This window comes from Chlorocebus sabaeus, chromosome 22 (assembly GCF_047675955.1).
Source record: "Chlorocebus sabaeus isolate Y175 chromosome 22, mChlSab1.0.hap1, whole genome shotgun sequence".
Classification (NCBI taxonomy): domain Eukaryota; kingdom Metazoa; phylum Chordata; class Mammalia; order Primates; family Cercopithecidae; genus Chlorocebus; species Chlorocebus sabaeus.
Genome location: NC_132925.1, coordinates 60139364 through 60162724, shown reverse-complemented (window position 1 = coordinate 60162724; position 23361 = coordinate 60139364). Strand labels below are relative to the sequence as shown.

The 23361-nt window shown below is 41.1% G+C and overlaps 1 protein-coding gene across 2 annotated transcripts in view; it reads right to left on the bottom strand.

The window, feature by feature from the left end:
- The window catches only part of SUMF1 (sulfatase modifying factor 1), a 104227-nt gene that overhangs the window by 44403 nt on the left and 36463 nt on the right, over positions 1-23361 (bottom strand). For both annotated transcript variants that reach the window (XM_007985056.3, XM_073009913.1), the window contains exons 4-7: positions 12352-12434; positions 10262-10384; positions 9382-9496; positions 523-636 (exon numbers count right to left, since the gene is read on the bottom strand). In XM_007985056.3, the coding sequence (XP_007983247.3) occupies positions 523-636; positions 9382-9496; positions 10262-10384; positions 12352-12434 (435 nt within the window). The remainder of the gene's footprint in view (positions 1-522; positions 637-9381; positions 9497-10261; positions 10385-12351; positions 12435-23361) is intronic.

The window sequence follows — 23361 nt, the reverse complement described above, 5'->3', positions numbered from 1 at the left end:
GGTGCATTGGCCTGACATACTAAGAGGTTCAGGAATTAATCACTAAATGACACAACTTCCTGCTTCAACATTTAACCAGAAAACACCCTTTCTCATTCTCTCCAAACAATGCTGCTGAATCAAAATTTCAACCCATCAGAACTTAGGCAACTAGAGGCATGATAAATACCATCTAACAGATCTTAATAGTTAATAATAAAACAGTAATAAACTTTATAATTATTTATCTATCACACTTTGATCAAATTTGAGACTGAATACAATTTCTAAAGTTATAGGCAGATTTCCTCAAATAGTTATCACCATCACAATCCAGGAAAAGATAAGATGCTCACAGACATTTTTACAAAATGCTCTAAGGTTGAAATAAGAAACATGTGCTTAACATCCCTTTAGGGAAATCCCAAGATTAATTTCTAGAGTATGTAAATACCCTTTGGAAATACATGAAAGTCTGGCTGCAGACTGCCCAGAGGACGGATGCTACCATTCCAACATACACGCTCTGCGAATAATACTCACCGGGTTAAGTGTTTCTTCAACAGAATGATGAACGGTCCACCAGTCTGAAGTCCATTCCCATGCGTTCCCCACTATGTTGTATAAGCCATAACCATTGGGAGGGAAGGCATCAACCTAAAAATAAAGAAAGGAAAAATGCTGTCAAACTGTTCACCTGGTTTAGAAAAAGTCTTCAGTGCAGAAATGCAACAAGAGCTTTAATTTCAGAGTATAAATACTGATTTTTATTCCAATAGTCAAAGTACAATTCGGCCAACATAAAGACAAAGAAAGGGGCATTTTCTTTTTTTTGGCTTTGAGCTCTTAAGAGAATTCAGAAACCTAAAGAGAGTTCATATTAAATGGCATGAAAGTCAGACAAATTATTCCTAATAGAGTTACTAATATTATCATAAATTAAAAATTTGTATCAAACATTGGGTGAGTAGGGGGAGGATAGAAGATACTTAGACTTTCAAAATCATTCACAGGAAAATACCATTGGACCCAGTATGAGTCTTGCCATCAGAGCTCAACTTTCCTGGCCACAAAATGTCTTTCAGCATTGAGAGACCCCAAGTCAGTCAGCTCTGTCCTCTCCACAAGTTTCTGCCAACTCATCATCTTACCTTAAGCCTCAAAACTTAAGGGGATTTGTTTTCATAAAGAAAATGTGAATTCATTATCAAGTATATTGGTAATAGAGGGTTTTCAGTCTCTGAAACCTGAGTCTGAGGCAAAGTGTATGCGTTCTTCAGCAGAAAATTATACATTTCAAAGGCAGGTCAGACAGTCTGCCACATAATACTGTCACAAACATGGGACCAAAGTGTAGAGTTTTTATAAAAGGGGGGAGAGCAAAAGAAAAAAAAATCTAACTAAACAATAGTAAATGCAGAATAGTTTTGCTGGCTTAATGGCTTAACATTTTTCCCAACATTTTAAAATGGAAATTCTCAAACATAATGGACAATTTCATTTTTAAAATAAAAAATATATATACATATATCAAGTAATCCTTGGGGGTTTAACAATCTTTTTGTAAATCCATGCTTTTTCCATACTAAATGAAGTAGAATGGAAGGAATGAATAAACTAAAATTCATTCCATGTGGCTTCAGATGGTTTCACATCTACACATGAATATGGAAGCATCTGATGCTTGGGCAATTCAGAGCACTCCAATCAAAGTCACGATGCTAGTGTGAAAAGAACTTAATCTGGATGAGTTGGAAAGCTGAAAATTCTCACCACACTGCTTCCAAAATCAGCAATCATTATGGAAACAGCAGTACTTATTCATTGGTTCATTCAGTAATTCCAGGCACAGTGACTAAAGACAGGGAAGGCTTCAATGACAAATAATGAATGACCTCAACTAGTTTAATGAGGGAGAAAAAAAGAATATGCCCAAAACTCAAAATCCAATTCTGAAAGGCAGAACGGGATGAGTAGGGTAAGAGAGGGAAATAAAATGTCAGAGAAATTCACAAGAGGAAGAAATTTCTGGCTGAAGGCATTCTCCTTTACAAAACTAGAGTTGTGTGGGCAGATTTCGAATAGGGCTCAGAGTTCAAAAGAGAAAGAAGAGGCCACAGACATAAACAACTTTTTCAACAATTTGGAGCGGATCCAAAAAAACATGGTAGAGTAATAGCTGGACGGAGTAGGAAGGAAAAGAAGAAATTCAGTTATTTTAGGAAGAAAAGGAAAGGAGCCAGGGGAGCAAGTGCAGTTAAAAGATGAAACATGCCAGGTACAGTGGTTCATGCCTGTAATCCTAGCACTTTGAGAGGTCAAGGTGAGTGGATCACCTGGGGTTAGGAGTTCAAGACTAGCCTGGCCAACGTGGTGAAACCCTGTCTCTACTAAAAATACAAAAAAATTAGCCAGGCAGGTGCATGACCCATGCCTGTAATCCCAGCTACTCAGGAGGCTGAGGTAGGAGAATTGCTTGAACCCAGGAGGCGGAGGTTGCAGTGAGTCAAGATGGCACCACTGCACTCCAGGCTGGGTGACACAGCGAGATTACGTCTCAAACAAACAAACAAAAACAGATGAAACACACACTGGAGAAAGGAATCATTTTCCAGACTCAAAGAGCACAGGTGGAAGTGCTCTCAAATCAGTCTGCCTGAGGTCCTATCTGTCCACCAACACAATTTTTTTTTTTTTTAGACAGGGTCTTGCTCTGTCGCCCAGGCTGGAGTACAGTGATGCGATCACAGTTCACTGCAGCCTCAACCTCCCAGGCTCAAGCGATCCTCCCAGTTCAGCCTCCTGAGTAGCTGGGACCACAAGTGTGCACGACCACACCCGACTAATTTGTGGAATTTTTTTGTAGAGATGGGGTCTCCCCATGTTGCCCAGGCTGGTCTTGAACTACCAGGCTCAAACAAACCTCTTGTCTCAGCCTCCCGAAGTGCTGAGATTATAAGCATGAGGCACCAGACCCAGTGACACCAACAGTTAACACCTAAAATTAGGCAAGCAACTTAACCTATATGGGTTAAGCAACTTAACCTATATTTCGTCTGTAAAATGGGAAAAATAATAGTACCTACTCAAGGGTTTGGGTATTTTTTTCTTTATCCACCTTAAATAATTTGATGTTTAAGTGAGGTAGAATGTGGAGGTCACCACCCCTAAAATTACCATACGTGAGTATACCACTAAGGAAAATAAAAATTTTAACTGCCTGCTGTTAAACCAATCCACTAACTAAAGCTTCCTCTCAGGAGCCTCAAAAGCAAACAAATGTATATGAGAATACTCCTGGCACATTTTCAGATGAATGAGTTGATATGCATTAAAGCCAAAACTAATCATTGTGTAACAAGCAGCATAGTAAAATGTAAATTATTTAGGCTCACTGGGGTCAAAATAGTTTGCTCAGTATAAAATCAGATCTAGCTGGGTCTGGTGGCTCATGCCAGTAATCCCAGCACTTTGGGAGGTTGAGGAAGAAGGATAGCTTGAGGCCAGGAGTTCAAGACCAACCTAGGAAACATAATGAGACCCCACCTCCATAAAAAAAATTTTTTTTTTATGGAGATGGAGTCTCTGTCACCAAGGCTGGAGTGCAGTGGCCTGATCTCAGCTCACTGCAATCTCTGCCTCCTGGGTTCAAGTGATTCTCCTGCCTCAGTCTCCTGAGTAGCTGGGATTACAGGTGCATGCTGCCACGCCCGGCTAATTTTTTTGTATTTTAGTAGAGACAGGGTTTCACTGTGTTTCCCAGTCTGGTCTCCAAATCCTGAGTTCAGGCAATCCACCTGCCTCGGCCTCCCAAAGTGCTGGGATTACAGGCATGAGCCACCGTACCTTGCCCCACCAAAATTTTTAAATTAACTGGGCATGGTGTTGTGCACCTGTAGTCCCAGCTACTTGGGAGAATGGGGTGGAAAAATCACTTGAGCCCAGAAGGCTGAGGTTGCAGCAAGCTGTGATCATGCCACTGCACTCCAGCCTGGGCAACAGAGCAGGACCCTGTTTCAAATAAATAAAATCAGACCTGAAATAATATATACATGAAATATCAGGTCAGGGAGCTATTTCCCTGTAGTCCATTTCATCATCAAAGTTAAATTCCTGCTCCAATTGACCAGAGCATATGGACACAAAAGAGCAGCTTAGGTGGACTTGAGATACTACATGTAAATGATTTCCATAAGATAGAGATCTCATTAAGTCTCATTCTAAACACAGATGGCAGCTGTCTCTCTCTGGCTGGCTTGCTTGCTTTCTCCTCTAGTCCTGTTTGTCAAACTGGTTCCTTTAGGACTCCCAGTAAATGTTCTGATTTGTTTTAGTAACTTCCATGGCAACTTCTTCAGGTTAATTTCCTACACATATGCTGAACTTCCAGTTAAATATTCCAATTCTAAACATCTGTAGAGTGTCCTTATTTCATACTGAACAACGTGTTTTTTGAAAAGGTACACTGATTTTAAAAGAGTAAATGGCTCTATATTCCTTGGTAGCTCATGTAATTAAATAGAAAAGAAACTCTGTAGCTGCAAGTGCTGTCAAATATGCATAAATGTCCAAGAAAATCTTGTCATGGCCTTTTGCTAAAATGAACAGGCATTTATATAATTTGTTTGGTTCATCAAAAATGCTTATCACAGGCCAGGCACAGTGGCTCACGCCTGTAATCCCAGCACTTTGGGAGGCCGAGGCAGGTGGATTGCCTGAGCTCAGGATTCGGAGACCAGACTGGGAAACACACTAAAACACAAAAAAATCAGCCAGGCGTGGCAGCGTGCACCTGTAATCCCAGCTAGTCAGGAGGCTGAGACAGGATAATCGCTTGAACCCAGGAGGTGGAGACTGGAGTGAGCCAAGATCATGCCACTGCACTCTAGCCTCGGCAAGAGTAAGACTCCACCGCAAAAAAAAGAAAAGAAATGATTATCACGGTCTTGTCCAAATGAGGGCCACAAAGGCCATCGCCTGTGTCTTTGGAACAGAGCTCACCCATCTTTCAGGACCAACTGATCCTGTTCAACTGCTGATCACATGGACCCTCCTGCACTTTGGCTTTCAAAGCGCTTATTTGAATATTTGCTACTAGGACAACTAAGAATTGCATCTACAGCTCCACCCAGGCCCATACCTAGGCTTCAAGCTGTACTGCAGCTGCCTTGCTTGTCACACTCTGGCATGCATGAGGGGGATCCAGGCTGCTAAGGCCCTTTTCCTGCCAGCGTCTCTAGTGTGTCCACTGCCTAAGAAGGCCGAATATGGGCCTGGTGGCCCAGTGCCATCCATTTTCAGGGTCAGATGCATCCACAGGTCAGTTGTTATACACTCCTTAGCAGATTCTGACTTTAATGGCTACTGTCCTGCTGTCTGTAACAACCAATACCTTTCCTGGGGTCTAATGAGTATCCACAGCAGGCGCCTTCACTAACATTCTGTGCATCCTGCAGTACCACTTCTGCTGAACCAAAAGTAGCTCGCTGGGCACCTTCATTCCACACCCAGCTCTATACCAGCAAGCCGGGCTTCCTACCCATTTAAAGTTTGAGAAAAGGTTGAGATCATTTTTTTCCCAAGACCTCTAATCAGTCACTTTTTCTAATAAAACGATTTCTAATAAAACGATTCACCTACAATAGTAGTTCATTCTAAGGGAAACATCAGAGGAAACAGCTACTAGGTTTGATAAGTCATTTGCCGCTACCAAATAATGCATCCATTTCCCATGAGTTTGTGTTGGTTTATTACATATGCAACTCACATACATGGAATTTTATACACATATGCACTCATATACTTATTTAAGGGACAAATACTCTCATGCAGTATTTTGTTTTTTATATTAATTCCACCCTAAGAAGAATAATGCTTTATTTATTTATTTATTTATTCATTCATTCATTCATTCATTCATTCATTCATTCATTCGATACAGAATCTCACTCTGTCGCCCAAGTCAGAGTGCAGTAGCGCAATCTCGGCTCACTGCAACCTCCACCTCCAGGGTTCAGACAATTCTCTTACCTCAGTCTCCCACATAGCTGGGATTACAGGTGCCCGCCACAATGCCTGGTTAATTTTTACATTATTACTAGAGGCAGGGTTTCATCACACTGGCCAGGCTGGTCTTGAACTCCTGACCTCAGGTGATCAACCAGCCTCAGCCTCCCAAAGTGCTGGGATTACAGGTATGAACCATCGTGCCTGGGCCACAACTATAATGTTTTAACTACTATAGCTAAAAATAATCTTTCATTTCTGTTAGGTCAAGTGCCTCTTTGTTCTTCATCTTTTCTAAAAATCTCTTGTTCTTTCTCTATTGCTTACTTAGTTTTTCAGTTTAAACCTTGGAATCACTTGGTGATGTTTCCAATAGCTCGTCTGTGTCACACTTAGAAATAAATTTTGATCCCTGCACTTTGGGAGGCCAAGGCAGGTGGATCACCTGAGGTCAGGAGTTTGAGACCAGCCTGGCCAAGACAATGAAACCCCATCTCTACTAAAAATACAAAAAATTAGCCGGGCTTGGTGGCAGGCGCCTGTAATCCCAGCTACTTGGGAGGCTGAGGTGGAAGAATCGCTTGAACCTGGGAGGTGGAGGTTTCCGTGAGCCGAGATCGTGCCACTGCGCTGCAGCCTGGGCAACAAGAGTGCAACTCCGTCTCAAAAAAAGAAAACGAAAAAGAAATAAATTTTTGGAAGAACAATTATGCATGAAACAAAAAGACAAATATTTTTTTAAATGACTACTGTCATTTAAAGAAGGGTTGTTGGAAGAAAATTAGTCTCTGTAACAACAAACCCAGTAAAGGGCTATTTCTCCACCACAAGATTTCCTTTCTCACAGTGTTAAGAAAAAATAAAAATGTGTTTGCTATGCTGTGAATAATGGTGTCCCCTCGAAAATTCATATTGAGACTTAATCCCCAATGCAACAGAATTAACTTGATTTTTTGTTGTTGTTGTTGTTTTTGTTTGTTTGTTTGTTTGTTTTGAGACAGAGTCTTGGTCTGTCACCCAGGCTGGAGTGCAGTGGCACAATCTCGGCTCACTGCAACCTCCGCCTCCTGGGTTCAAGTGATTCTCCTGCCTTAGCCTCCGGAGTAGCTGGGATTACAGATGCCTACCACCACGCCTGACTAATTTTTGTATTATTACAAAAGACAGGGGTTTGCCGTGTTGGCCAGGCTGGTCTCAAACTCCTGACTTCAAGTAATACACCTGCCTCGGCCTCCCAAAGTGCTGGGATTATACACGTGAACCACTGTGCCCCATTGGGGATTAACTTAATCCTCAATGCAAGTATGGCCTCTGAGGGTGTGACAAAATCATGAGGGCTCCTCCCTCGCGAGTGGGAATAGCACCATTATAAAAGAGCTCAAGGTTGAAGGGAGTGCTCTTTTGTCCTTCTTCTGCCTTCTGCCAGGTGAGGACACAGCGTTAGTCCCCTTTGGCAGATACAGTCAACCCAATCATACTGGTGCCTTGGTCTTGGACTTCCCAGCCTCCAGAACTGTAAGAAATAAATGTCTGTTGTTTATAAATTATCCAGTCTGTGGTATTTTGTTACAGCAGCACAAAGGGACTAAGACACTCTTTAACATGGCTTTATGAGTGTATGATTATGCCAACAAAAGGACGGTGAGAAAGGAACTCTTGTACACCCATAGAGGAAACCATGCCCCAAGTGTTCTGCAAAATAATTCAACCATATATCTGAAACTCTTCCCAAGAAAGTTTTGTAACCTTTGACTCAATTATTTTACTGCTGGGAATCTATCTTTAAAAAATCATCAAAGAGCCGGGTGCAGTGGCTCATGCCTATAATCCCAACACTTTGGGCGGCTGAGGCGGGAGGATCACCTGAAGTCAGCAGTTCAAGACCAGCCTGGCCAACGTGGTGAAACCCTGTCTCTAATAAAAACAAAAAAATTAGCCAGGCTGGTGGTGTGCACCTGTCATCCCAGCTACTTGGGAGGTTGAAATGGGAGAATTGCTTGAACCCAGGAGACAGAGGTTGCAGTGACCCAAGATTACATCACTGCACTACAGCCTGAGTGACAGAGTGAGACTCCGTTTCAAAACTAAATAAATAAATAGATAGATAATTAAGCAAATAAAATGGCTCAAGGTTGAAGTGAGTGCTCTTTTGCCCTTCTTCTGCCTTCTGCCAGGAGAGTTCCTTCTGGTGGATGCAGCCAACATCAATCATGCTAGTGCCTTGGTCTTGGACTTCCCAGCCTCCAGAATTGTGAGAAATAAATTTCTGTTGTTTACAAATTATCCAGTCTGTGGTATTTTCTTACAGCAGCACAAAGGGACTAAGACTAAGTCATGGCTTTATGAGTATATGATTATGCCAACAAAAGAACGGTGAGAAAAGAACTCTTATACACCCACAGAGGAAAACATGGCCCAAGCGTTCTGGAAAACAATTTGGCCATATATCTGAAACTTTTACCAAGAAAATTTTCTAGCCTTTGACTGAATTATTTCACTGCTGGGAATCTATCTTTCAAAAATCATCAAAGATGTAGGTTAATATTTATGTACAAGATGTTCACTGTAGGAAAAAAAAAAAGAAAGAACCTGCTTCTGTTTATTTATATGATAGGTTACCCAGCTGCTGAAAGACAATGTATTTGTGGCATACTGCTAATGACAGATGAAACGTTTCTGATATAGTCCCTGCCTATAATTTAAAACTATTTAAAATAGTAGGATTTTAAATACTGTATCCAGTCTGACCTAAATGCAATATGTAAAAAAATATGATACATATACACCAGAAACACATATGCTGGCAAATATGGTAGTTAAGAGCATGGGCTTTGGAAACAAACCGACCTGGTTCAAATTCCAGCTGTGCCGCTTTCCAGCTGTGTAACCTTGAGCAAGTTAGTTAACCTCTCTGTGCCTCAGAATGCTCACCTGGAAAATGGGGATAATAGTACCTACCTTACAGAGTTGAATGGACAGTAAATGAGACAATTCATGCAAATGCCTTAGCACAATGCCCGGCACGTTGCAAGCACTCAACAACTACAAGTCATTATTAGCATCATCAACACAGAGAACAAACGGGGAAGAAATGCACCGATATGCTAACAGGGGTTATTTCTGGGTGGTAGAATTCCAGGTCAGTTTAGCTTTCTCCTTTATAGTCTTCTTGTTTTTCCAAATATTCTACAATAAGTATTATGGAATTAGAGAAGAAAATCCATTATACAAAAAAAGCATCTGATTAATTATTAGTATTTACTACGTGCAACAGTGAATGCATACACGAAGGGAACACCATGTGAGTCAGAAAATGAGCAATGCCTTTCACCCATGTCTACTGGGAGCCGCAGTTCTCAGCAGCTGCCACCCTCCTGCAGAGGTCTCATTACTCACGGGCGCAGTTCCTTGGAAGCCGTCCTCGCCAGTGTTGGTCACCGGAAACTCGCCCTGCCAAATGTTGGCATAATGCTGGCCTTTGGGCTGCAGTTTGTTGCCCCAGGGGAAAAGTCTGTCAGAAGAGACACAGGCATCAGCCTGTCAAACAGGCACAGGTTTTGGATTAAAGTCAAGAGAAGAGATGCAATGAAAAAGAGAACATTGCTCACTTGTTCTGAGTGAGCCTTTTAAAATATATATATAAATAAATAAAGCTTTTAATCAGGATTTATTTTCAATTTCCTTATAACTTCTCATGTCACATCCACAACAGCCTCAGTCTTGCCCAGGTACTCAGGAGGCCTGAAATAAATCACAAAACTAAAAGAAGGACTTATAGAAAGCTGGGAGAGTAGACCTCACTTTGGACTTATATGGTAGCGTGATCAGGCACCACCACACCACACTTTTTTTATAAAGCCTGGGCTATTTTAAGGAGCCTTTCCTAGAAGATGTGAACCCAACATGAGTTTTCTGTCTCATGGCTCTAGAAGCAGAGAAATACTGCTGCTTCAGGAGATGCCCAAAATAAGAAAATGCTAAAAGCAAGGCAGTCTGCCAAGCTCTAAGCAGTGATATGTAACTCAAGGGGGTTGAATTGCTAAGACTTGCTTTGGGGCTGCAGGGAGCCCACTTGGCCAGACACTTGGTTTAGGGGTGATAAAAGATTTGTGAACCATTCTCCAGTGCCTTCTAAGTAATTTTGTGGAAAAATAAGAAAAAGAATTATTGTTGTTACTAACTTTCTAACCAAAGTAAGTTCCATGGAGTTTTTTGTTGTTGTTTGTTTGTTCAAATGATCAACATATTGTCAGGCAAGATGAGACCCTCTAAGTACCTATTGTGCAGGCCTCCCCGACAGCTGTATTCCCACTCGGCTTCCGTGGGCAGCCGCTTCCCTGCCCACGTGCAGTAGGCAACCGCATCATTCCAGGAGACATGGAGAACTGGATGATCCGGCCTGGGGAACAGCAAAAGTAGAATGAAAAGCAGCACCAACCAGAACAGGAAGCAGGAACTGGATTCAGCAAAGTGCCCATAATCCCCCTCATTTCAATCTGTGACACTGAGGTCATCCTGGTCCTGAAGTCAAACCCCAGCCATGCTACATCTGTCACACTCCACCAAAGGTTTCTGACAACCCAGGCTCCCAAATGGGTTACAGTTCCACTGGGAACTAGACTGAAAACATTTCTTCACTTTGTAGGCTTGGACACCCACAGAATTTCATTGCTATGGCAGATGCAGAGATACTCCAGCTGCTAGGAGGGCCATCAGCAGAAGCTTCTAGCTCCTTTGGGGTTTAGCAGAGCTGAGAGCCATCTCAGAGCCACCAGTGACTAACCAACCACAGCAGGGGCATACAGACCCAGCCATTTCAGCCTACAGTGGCTCAACCTAAGGGCCATATACACCCTAGAAGCCCCTGTATTGGCTGGAGCTTGGTTGGACCTGCACTGTGGCTTTGATTTTTCCCTCTGCCTGGTCCTATTCTGGCCCCCTCCTTTCCACAGGTGTGGAGCCCTAACATTCTGCATCCTAAACTCTAACTCAGCCTCTGTTTCCACAGAACCCAACCCGTGACCCTTGGCTTTCAATTTTGTGTCTTTCTACTTTTCCTCTACAGGTGGCCAGTCTTTTTTTCCTGAGGGTATAAAGGGTGTGGAAGCTTGGTTAAAAAAAAAACAAAAACAAAAACAAAAAACACACACAGAGAAAAAGGGGATAGACTTATTCACCCAGCACTAGATGGCTTTGGATGAATTCCCTGCTCACTTTTTTTAAAGTGGGCTACACATTCCTAGTCCATTCCTTATACACCTTTCAATTCCCCACAGTAATTACACCAGGCCTTTCATTTATTCTTTCAACAAACATCTACTGAGTACCTATCATGTGCCAGTCACTGTTTCCCAGCACAGATAAGAGATGTACTCTTCTCAGAAGACCCACTGGCATTGACTGCATGAATAACATACATTTCCCTTTGGGTTTTCCTTCCTCCCTTAGCTTTTTCCTCTGTTACTAAATTCAGGAAAGCAGATATTAACTGGGAGCTAAGAAGCCAAGTCCACCTGAGAAGCCCAGGAATCCTATAACTTTCCACCTTGAAGACTAATTTCAGCACAGAGGTTTCCAACTCAGGCTTTGAAAGACGTTTGACTTTTGTCAAGGAGCTATATCCCTAAAGCTGAACTTCCTATACTCCCAGCTTCCTGACAATGAGGGCAATAACCAGGAATGTTGTTAAAAATAGTGACTTAAAAGTTGCATCTGAAAAATTAGGTTAGAAGAGCAGGTTTCTTGGGCTGCTGAGATGCTGAGTCCTAACCCAAACCTTGCTCCAACTCCAGAGTTTAAAGTGTTACTCTATTTTTGCTTGAGATAATTATTTCCTTGCCACCCTGGAGACTTGCTGACCGACTTGGCTCTCTGTGGTTTTCCAGTTAGATGGTGGCTTCAAAGAATTCCAATCCGGGACTAAAGGTCATGTGAATCCTATACCCAAGGCCTAGGCTTCTACAGTGGCAACCTGGCAGGACACAATTAATTATCCATAAGACAGATGTCTTCTTCCTCATAATGACCCACTAATAAGAGAGAATAGAAACAGAATGTAAAGATTAAACATGTCATGAGGTTTGGAATAGGCCTCTCAAAAGGAGCAGGGAAACTGGGAAGAGGCAACTCTTTGACAGGCCAAATGAGGAAGGAAAGAGGCCACTAATTAAGAGCCTTCTTATGAGCAAGGTGCAATGTTTGCGTCTTTACATACATTATTTCCTGCCATCTTATTTTCCTACCAATTATAGTTTGTCATTCTCACCATTTTACAGATGAAGACGCCCACTGAGTTCTTTTGCCAGAGCAAAGGGTATCTATTTTGCAATGGAACTTGTCAACTGGGGAAGGAGGGACCAGCCTCACCTGTGCCGAATAGTAGAGTCAGGCCCTTCTGGGTGTCTCCAGTTAGCGCCTTTCACAGGTAACCACCAGGGAGCAGCTGCAACCTCAAAGCAACCCAGAACAGGCTGATGTTAGCTACTAACATCAACTCTAGAAAAACATCAACTTAGTGCATGCAGCAAAAATCTCAATGTCTTCAACTTCCATTTGGGTTACCAAATACATTTGCCAAAATATCAAAAAAAAAAAAAAAAAAAAAAAGACTTATATGTAAATAAATCTTCAACAAAAAAGTATTACTTAATATCATAAAGCATCACAGTGAACAAATAAATATGTATTTAAATGGTGTTTATCTGTAAGAATTTTTTTTTTTTGAGATGGCGTCTTGCTCTGTCACCCAGGCTGGAGTGCAGGGGGTACAATCTTGGCTCACTGCAACCTCTGCCTCCCAGGTTCAACTGATTCTCTTGCCTCAGCCTCCCAAGCAGCTGGGACTACAGGCATGTGCCACCATGCCCAGCTAATTTTTTGTATTTTTAGTAGAGACAGGGTTTCACCGTGTTAGCCAGGATGGTCTCAATCTCCTGACCTCGTGATCCGCCCGCCTCAGCCTCCCAAAGTGCTGGGATTATAGGAGTGAGTCACCGCGCCCGGCCTTTGTAAGAATTTTTTAAAAGTGCATGGCTAGTCAATCCTCAATAATCTCTAACAAGTGAGACAGGTAGTGCTGCTCCTATTTAAAAAATGGGGAAACAGAGTTAACCTTACAATTAAATGTGAGGCTGAAGGTCAACCATGGTGGTCAGAGATCAAGTTGAAGCACAGAGGAAAAAATGGGGTGTGTTTTCAAAAGACCCTGATTAAACTTCCAACCCAACATTGGCTGGGTGACCCTGGGCAAGTTCACTACTTGTCTGGACCCTCCTAGTCCTTGTCTGTGAAATGGGAGCACACCCACCTGCCTCACCTAACTCAGAATACAGAGGTCAAATGAGGTAAGATTGGAAAATGCTCAGCAAACTGCAACTAGAATCTTAACTCCGACTTTATGGTTCTGTTAACCAAAATAACAACAGTCAGTGGTCCTCATTTAGTGAATGGTTTAGTTAGGAACACAGGCTTTGGAGCCAGTCAAAATGAGATTTGAATCATGGCTCTGCTGTTCACAGTGTGACCCAAGGCAACTCATTTAACCTCTTTCCCCAAGCCTGTTTTCTCATGTGGAGATAGAGAGAGTAACAGCACCTATATCTTGGGTACTACAAGGAGGAAATATAATACACATACAGGACTTATGACTATGCCCTTAGCAACTGAGGTTAATATGACTTAGCAAGCACTCAGTAAAGGGAACCAGTCTCACTATGGCCCCATGACACTCAGTCACAAGGAGAGCCACAAAACTAATCATTGCTGCTAACACTAGCTAAAGAACAGATGTTGCAAATGATCCTTTTTTTTTTTTTTTTTTTTTTTTGAAATAGGGTCTCACCCTGTCGCCTAGGTTGGAGAACACTGGCACGGTCATGGCTCACTGCAGCCTTGACCTCCCCAGCTCAGGTGATCCTCCCACCTCAGCATCCCAAGTACCTGGGACTACAGGTGTGCACCACAATGCCCAGCTAAATTTTTTGTATTTTTTGTAGAGACGGGGTTTTGCCATGTTGCCCAGGCTGGTCTTGAACTACTAGGCTCAAGTGATCCCTGCCCAACTTGGCCTCCCAAAGTGCCGGGATTACAGGTGTGAGCCACTGCACCTGGCCTGCAAATGATTCTTCCAATACAAATACAAATACAAATACAAACACAAAAGAAAGTGACTCACGGTTATCCCCACAACAATGTTACTCTTTGATTGTTTTCATCCTTTTGAGCTTGTCTGAGTAGAAGTTAAGGGAGAACATGTTCCTGCTAACCCCAGCAACCACTGAAAATACCAAGCCGCATACTTGTTCATTCTCTTTTCACACCAACACAATCAGAACATTCATGATATCTCAATCACAATTTGATGGGAAAAAACAATTTTTAAAATATTTCAACAAAAGTAGGCATTAGGTCCTTAAATGACACTACAGCGAGGTGTTTTATTTTACAGAGAACAGGAGAGTGAAAAGGCATGGCTTCTTTCTATTTCATTTGTGGTGCTGTAGAAGCTCATCTGGGGCTGTTCTCACTGACTGGGCTGTGCAGGTTTAGGTGCCCATGACAGGTAACTCATTCAGTGTCAAGGGAGGAGCTGCAGTGAAAGCTCAGGTTAGTCCACACTTGTGTTTCAGGAGGATCCTCAGATCATTCTCCCAACTCTACCCTGTCCCCAACACTGACACCACCACCAGAAGGTTCTAGTTCTTAAATTAAAAAATAAAAACAAAAAAGCTTAAAAGAAAGATAAAATATAGCAATATGTTAACCTCTGTGAAATCTGAGTGGTAGATACTAGAATGACTTTTCTTCTCATACCCTTTTGTGGGTATGAGAATATTTCATCACTAGTGATATTTTTTTTTAAATTATGATTTGTTTATCCATTCTACTACCAATGGGCATTTGGGTAGTTTCCAGTTTGGGGCTATTATGAATAGTACTGCTTCTATGGATATTCTTAAAAGAGTTTGTGGCTTTTGGCAAATATATGTATGCATTTTTGCCGCCAGTACATGGTGGAGTGGAACAGCTGGGTCCTAGAATACACATGTGCACAGCTTTAGCAGAGACACACACACACACAAGCCTTAAACAGGAGAAGGCCCCTGCCATTTCCTACCCCTTTTTCTTCTTCTTTTTTTTAAATTATTTATTTATTTATTTATTTATTTATTTATTTATTTATTTATTTTTAAACTTTTTATTTCCATAGGTTTCTGGGGAACAGGTGGTATTTGATTACACGCGTAAGTGCTTTAGTGGTGATCTGTGAGATTTTGGTGCACCCATCTCCCAAGCAGTATACACTGAACCCAATTTGTGGTCTTTTATCACTTCCCCTGAGTCCCCAAAGTCCACTGTGTCATTCTTATGCCTTTGCATCCTCATAGCTTAGCTCCCATTTACAAATGAGAACATATGTTGTTTGGTTTTCCATTCCTGAGTTACTTCACTTAGAATAATGGAAATAGTGTGGAGATTCCCTAAGGAACTAAAAGTAGAACTACCACTTGATAGAGCAATCCCACTACTGGGTATCTACCCAGAGGAAGTCATTACATGAAAAAGATACTTGCACACACGTTTCTAGCAGCATAATTCCCAATTGCAAAAATGTGGAACCAACCCAAACGCCCACCAACCAACAAGTGAATGAAGAAACTGTGATACACACACACGCACGCGCACACACACACACACACAATGGAATACTACTCAGCCATAAAAAGGAATGAATTAATGGCATTCACAGCAACCTGGATGGGATTGGAGCCTACCCCTTTTTCAAAGGGGAGCTTTCCCTCAAGTCAGTTTATGTATAGAAGTCCCCAGGGCTTCTCTCCAGTGGCCTCTCGGCCCATACTCTTCTACTCTCCTTTTCCTCTCAATTCAATCTGGTTACAAATATTTATTGAGCACCCACTATATGGCTAGCACTGAACCTGATTCTTGGAGGGGATCTACAAGTCCCAGGAATCCTCAGAGTATGATTTATGAATTGCTTGCGCCGCCCCCTTGGTGATGAGTGAGCTTTCACTGTGTTCACAGGAGATCTGGTCAAAAGTGTGTGGCATCTCCCCCCACCTCACTCTCTTGCTCCTGCTTTCACCATGGGAAGCGCCTGCTCCCACTTTGTCTTCTGCCATGATCAAAAGCTTCCTGAGGCCTCCCCAAAAGCTGATACCAGAGCTACATTTCCGGTACAGCCTGCAAAACTGTGAGCCAATTAGACCTCTTTCTTCATAAACTACCCAGCCTCAGGTATTTCTTTATAGCAATGCAAGAATGGCTTAATACAACAATTAATTCCTCAGTTGCAATAACTGGGATAGAAAGTGTGCAATTAGTCACCTCATTTTCCTTGATAAATGTCTCTAAAATTCAAATTGGTGGGTCCAGATATCACCCTACACATGTTAGTACTATAGTTTTTTTATCTCCTTCTACCCGCTACCCCACCCTCTGCTATACACACACCTACTCACTCACACTTTCTCTCATTCTAGACACTTGCTTTTCTTTTTTCTCAGGATCTATTCTTTCTGAAATCTTTCATGCTACCCTAGCAACCCACCCAAAACACACTACTAGCTTAACATCATGGAGCTATACGATGATCACCAATCTCAATAAGGTGCACAGTAAGATGGAAAAAACACGTCAACACACTAGCCGGAGCACGAGAAAGAGAACACCACCACGATAACACTATCCTTGACCAAGGGCTGCAACCTAGTTTTTTGGTCCAAAACAGTAAGACCTGAAGCAAGTATGCAAAGATATATGTATAGTAAATCTAGACATAATATTATTTCTAACTGAGAATTACAAAATAACCCAACTGTCCTTGGTGTCCATGAAAAAAGGAATACTATATGGCTAGTTATCAAAATATACTCTAATATGGAAATATGAAAATAATATACTATCACAAAGGTAACCTACAGAATACACATCTGATTCCGTTTCTGTAAAATGTATGCGTAACAATCTTTGTTAGTATCATCAGGAGAAAAATGTCTGGAAAGACTATACATAAACTTAACATGAGCAAAGGATCAGGAGAGTACTATTCGACATTTTTAGAGTGAGTGTGCGTCACTATCACAGGTTTTCTCAACCTCAGTACTGCTGATATTTTAAGGCCAAATACCTTGTTATAGGAGACTGTCTTATGTATTGCAGGATGTTTAGCAGTGTCTCTGACCTCTACCCACTAGATGCCAGTTGCATCCTCCCGCTCCCACGCCAACTGTGGCACATAAAAATGCCTCCAGACATTGCTAAATGTCCTCTGGGGAGAGCAAATTATCTACTCCATTATGATAATTAGGGAAAAAAAAGATTACTCTTCTTAAATATTAATATACAGTTCATAGTAGCATAGTGGTAAGAGTATCTGACCCTGAAGCCAAGCTGCCTAAGCTTGAACAACAGTACCAGTTTTTACGAGCTACAAGATCTCCAGCTGCTTATTTAACCCCTTCAGGCCTCAGTTTACTTATCTGCAAAGTGGGGATAAAATACTACTATCTACTTTCTGTGGTGGTTATAAGGATTAAATTTTAAAATACATGTAAAGTGCTTAGAAAAGTACCTGGTACAGAATGTTAGCTGTCATTATTACTACTATTCATTTATGTTATTACAAGTTACAATATTCTCTTAGAGCTTTCAAAGAACATATATGCTAATTAGTGAAAATCTACCCCCATATCTCTTCAGCTTGAGCCCCCTCCACCCACCAGTTCACCCTTTTCAGAGTACTGATCAGCTGAGAAAAGCCACCAAGTGCTAAGAGGTGAAGGAAGTGTTGGCACATGTGTCACTTCCAAAGACTTCTCAAGAAGACGTACCATCTTCCATCACAGTCATGATGTGAGAACCATCCACACATGAACTAACCCACTCTCTAAAGCAAGCAGCACTATGAGGGTAGGCCAAGGGGAGTGTATTAGTCCATTTTCACACCGCTAATAAAGACATACCCGAAACTGGGTAATTTACAAAGGAAAGAGGCTTAATTGTCTCACATTCCACATGGCTGTGGAGGCCTCACAATCATGGCATGGTGGAAGGTGAAGGGAGAGCAAAGGCATGCCTTACATGGCAGCAGGCAAGAGGGCAAGAGAGCATGCACAGGGGAACCCCCTTTTATAAAACCATCAGCTCTTGTGAGACTTACTCACTCTCACAAGAACAGTGTAGGAAAAACCCAGCCCCATGATTCAATCACCTCCCACCGGGTCCCTCCCACGACCCGTGAAGATTATGGGAGCTACAATTCATTCAAGATGAGATTTGGTTGGGGACACAGTCAAACCGTATCAAGGAGGGTATGAGGGGTAAACAGAATACAGGAGGGATCCACATTCCTCAACCTCTAAACTCCAGAAAGCTTGGGCCCCTGTAAGGGAACAAAACTACACACTTGTCTGTAAGACAGATCATAAGTCACCATTGTGATGGTCAGCTGCACAGTCAGAAACCATTTTCCCATTTCACACATGAAGAAGGAAAGACAAGTAATCAACGTCACTCCACAACTGAGAACTGACAAAATCAGAGGTAGGGCCTTATTCATCCTGCCCAAGTCTCCCTTGGAATGTCAAATATTTTCTGGCCAAATTTAGGGCAAATCCCATCCAAACTCACTAGATGCTTTCCTTTTCCAAGTGTCACTGTTTCTAAACATTTCAAATAACTTGTTCTTGTCTTGAAAATAAGTGCTATTCTACTAGGTTTTGGAACTTAACAAAATAAACAACTTTTAAGAGTCATATATTAGGCATTTTATCAAGGCTATACTGCAGATTGTGACATCTCTAATTCCTTTTAACAGGAATAGTGTTCAGGTGTGTGGTTTACAGAGCAGAAGCAGCAACATGAGCGGACTGGCATCTATGATAAAACTCAACCTAAAAAGAGACATTTTTTTGGATGTGGTTTTCCACCTACGCATTCTCTGCTCAACTGAGACAATTTCCAGAGTTACAGCACCCCCTTATATCCAGAGGAAAAAGGACTTTAACATGACCTATTTCTAGTCAACCCATCTCCATAGCAACTGTCTAGGGTTTAAGTTGAAACAGCTGTATGAGCCAGCCAGTGACCAATTACAATGTAAATAGGACCCATGTGAGTTTTGAGGTCCCCTTGAGAAATGGGCTTCAGAGAGCAAAGACATATTTCCCACCTCTCCCTGGGGACATAACCAGACTTGTAGTAGCAGCTTAAAGAAAAGGAAACAAGACAGCAAAGGTGTCTTTATTCTTGCCAGAGGTGGCAAATTATGCTTCTTATACACACACAGCCCAGAATAAAATCAGCACAGAAAAAAGAAAGCTCTGTATAATTATGCATACTCAAGTGTAAAGATGTCAAGTTCACAACTTTACAACGCTCTCTTAAAAATTAAATGCATTTAAACAAGCAAATTTAAAAGATGGACGTTTCTTGAAATGTAGTATAAACATGACAGCTACCCCTATAAAAACAACCCAGGAGAATTTTTTAACTGGCATCAGTGAACAATGAGAAATTACAGATCTGCTCAAATTCATGAAGTATAAATAAAACCAGAGGAGAATTTAGCAACTGAAGGAATTAAATGGAGTAAAGAGCACACAGTAAAAATATTTCTTCAGTGCCCAATACAAGTGTGGAAAGCTAAGAATGAGGCTTGAATAAAGGCTAAAAACAAATTCATCATGAAATAGGTAGTCAAGTCTGACAGCTTACTTCAAATTAAATCCTAAATCAGGTACCTTGACGACTTAATAGACTGCATGGGAGAGAAAAATGCCTGCTTTTTCAAATAGGGTAAAAATATTTATGAAACTTCAGGCAGACTTGAACTTTTTCAATACTTTTTGGTTCAGTTCTTAGTGAAATTCCTCATGCTATAATACACTGCATTCCCAAGGCACAAAATCAGTAATCAGTATACTCAAAACATTTCATGTCCTGAAGAGAGGAGTGGAAATTCTAGGCAGAATTTCTAGGCACTATTGAGAATGTGCAAAAAATGGCCCAAGAAATCTATGGACTTAAAGAAGCCTTAAAATTGATCTAGTTTACTCATTTTCAGTTAAGACCTGCATAATTATCAGGGGGCAGGGGGAAGTGATTTGGGGCTTGTAAAACAAATTAACAAAAATAAAAGAAAAACACTTTTTATTACTTAAAAGTAAGTTTTACTCATTTTTGTCAAATAAGTAACTGTAAATTGGTATAACCTACCTTGAAAGCAATGTGACAATATTCAGAATCATTTATTTTATACCATTTGAAAGAATACATCGTAGTCATTAAAAATTATATGCTGAAAAACTAAAATGTGAATGTCTACCCTTTACTGAAAGTGAAAAAAGCCATTTACAAAAATGTTTGTATAAGCTCAATTAAAAATATATCAATATATAGAGACACCCACACACATACCCACACATCCCAAGAAAATATTAGCAGAACATATATTTAAATGTTTATAATGATTATTTCTGGGTGGTGAGATTATGGGTATATCTAATGTTCTTCTTGTGCCTTTTTTTTTTTTTTTGGAGAGAGGGTCTTGCTCTGTCACCCAGGTTGGAGGGCAGTGGCACTATCGCAGCTCACTGTAATCTTGAACTCCTGAGCTCAAGCAATCCTCCCACCTCAGCCTCACAAGTAGCTAAGACTATAGGCAAATGCCACCACACTTGGCTAATTTTTTCATTTTTTGGAGAGATGGAGTCTTGCTATGTTGCCTAGGCTGGTCTTGAACTTCTGGCCTCAAGCAATCCTCCCAACTCAGCCCCCCAAAGTGCTGGGATTACAGGCATGAGCCACCTCTCTAGGTCCTGTTCCATTTTTAATGTCTGAAACGTCTACAGTGAACATATTTTTTTATTCGTATTTTCATTTTAGTTTCATTTAGTTTCTTCTTTTAATGGAGCTGAGACAATTTTATATTGAAAAAACAAAAGTAAGCAATATCAAGTAAGTGTTCATTAAAAATTACTTATATTCATCATTCTACTACAAATTTCATTTTTATATTCACCTTCCAGTTTCATCAGTAAGCATACACATTTTTACAGTTTTTCCTAATTTTATATTGAATGTTTTCACTGATTTTATTAAATATTTTTCTATGTTTTATCTGAACTTCATAATGTTCACTTTTAGTGGCTGCCAATATTTTTGTCTTGTCAATACACTATAATTTCCGGTCTCCTAACATTGAACCATTCAGGTTATGTTCAAGTTTGTCTGTTGGTGCTTTTTTTGCTGTTATAGATAACACTACCATGAAGATGTTCAAACACCTTCATGTACATTTTTTGCTTCTGCTAAATTTCCACAAGTAGCATCACTGCAACCTAAGAGCGTGTCTTCATAGCCCTTGCCAAAAATCATTTACAAAAATCCTCAATATTATTAGATGGTATGGTTAGTTTCCTTCTGGAAAGACGTCTGAGTGTACACCCAAGATGAAGGTATTTATTTCAACTCTACAAGAAGGCTCCACTAGGTTCCTTACATTGCTAGTAGCTTACTTATAGATCTTTTCCAGTGTCTAAAACAGGGAAATTACAGAAAGTTGGAATGCCATCTGATTGATCCTGTTATTTTTTCATGCCTTATAAGCTCTCAAGCTTCTGAGAAGAGGGGTCAAAGAGAAGATAGAACATAGAAAAGGCATTTTAAGAATAGGAAATTCTCCCACACACATTGTCTTGTAAACAACAATATAAATAATCTCATCTACTATTTGTAAAAGATAGGAAAAAGAGCATCCTCAAGGGACAGGGGCTCTAGTTGCAAAGGCAGCACAGGCTCACAGCCTGAGATGATCTACTTCCTACTTACATTAATAGTAAGAGACACACACCTGCAGATGACTATATAACATCATGGCTCTGTTGCCGGCCCTTCAAACTAGAGGCTGGTACTATATGAGCCAATCTCAGCCTATGGCCACAAGAGCACAGAACAAATTCTGAACATTCTGCAGAGCTAATTTCCTCAGGCTGCCATCCTGGCACATCTCATTTCACCCTGCAGCAGGACACTGCACCAGTGGCAAGATGGTGACTGCTGATTCTCCTCCTGGTGGAGGCAAACTATGTAAGAAACATTTGCATACTTTTAAAGGATTTTAAAAGTGGCAAAGACTTTAAAGTTGGGAAGGATCTGAGAAGATATCTACTGAAATTCCCTCATTGTATAAATGGGAAAATAGGCCCTTGAAAAGTGGAAGATAGTGGCAGAGCCAGGAAAGTAACCCACGGCTGCAGGTTTACAATTCAGAACTTTTTCCACTATTCAAGCATTTCCCAACAGCTCTTTCCTGACAGTTTTCCATAAGATGGTAGAACGTACGGAGAATAAAAGGTTTCCACCATCAAAGGAGTCACACTAGTTACGAAAGCACTGGGTTACTCAAAGTTAAACTAATTTTTAACTGCAGGACTTCTAAGAATCTTATAAAGTGTATGGTAAGTCTTGAGTAACAGGACAGATAGTAGGCACTTGAGCCAAGTGGCTAATTCTGGGTGCCAATTTTGGCTCTCCTGTTACATCACTAGCCATGTAATGTTGGTTGGACAAATTACTTTCCTCTCTGAGCCTCAGTTTCCTCAATCAGTAAAATTAGTAATCTATGAAAATTTATCATACAGGCTTGCTATGAGGATATACCATAAAAAGCACTCAACATGTAGTTAGGTATTATGTAGGTACTGGCACATGACTGCAAATCTATAGAATAGGTTCATGATGCTATCTACTCATTCTGCAAATACTTGGTGAGTATCTTCTCTATGCCACTCCTGTGCTAGCCCCCGGGGATACACAACCAAAATACATAATTGAGAAGGGAAGAGAGACAAACAAGCAGATGATTTCAAGCCTGTTCTAAGTACTGTGGCCAAGAGAAGCTCAATGAGCTATGGTAGCCAAAGTTGGGGCACCCAAAGTCAGGGGTGTGATGCCCTGCAGGTGCTTCCTGCAGGAGGTGAGAAGGAGGAGCAAGTAAGGCAGGGCAGGAGTGGGAAGGGTGTTCCATACAGGAGGTCACCTGTATTGCAGGTGGATTTGAACTAATCCAGAAAATTTGGGCATCAATTTTTTTTTTAAATAAAATGTACCAAAGATCTTCAGAACCTTAGATCTGGAAGGATGCCAAAAGGTTACTTGATTTTAACAGGTACCTAAAAGCATTCCCTCTATAGTGTCTCTAGGATGAACAGAAATAAGGTAGGATGAATTCTGTTCCCTATTTGACAAGGGCAGTCCAAATTTATACCTGTTGATAGTGGCAGGAAGCAGACAAATGCCTAGGCAGATAGAGGCAGGTCTGAGGTGAAACCCCACCTAAAAGTGGAAGACAAT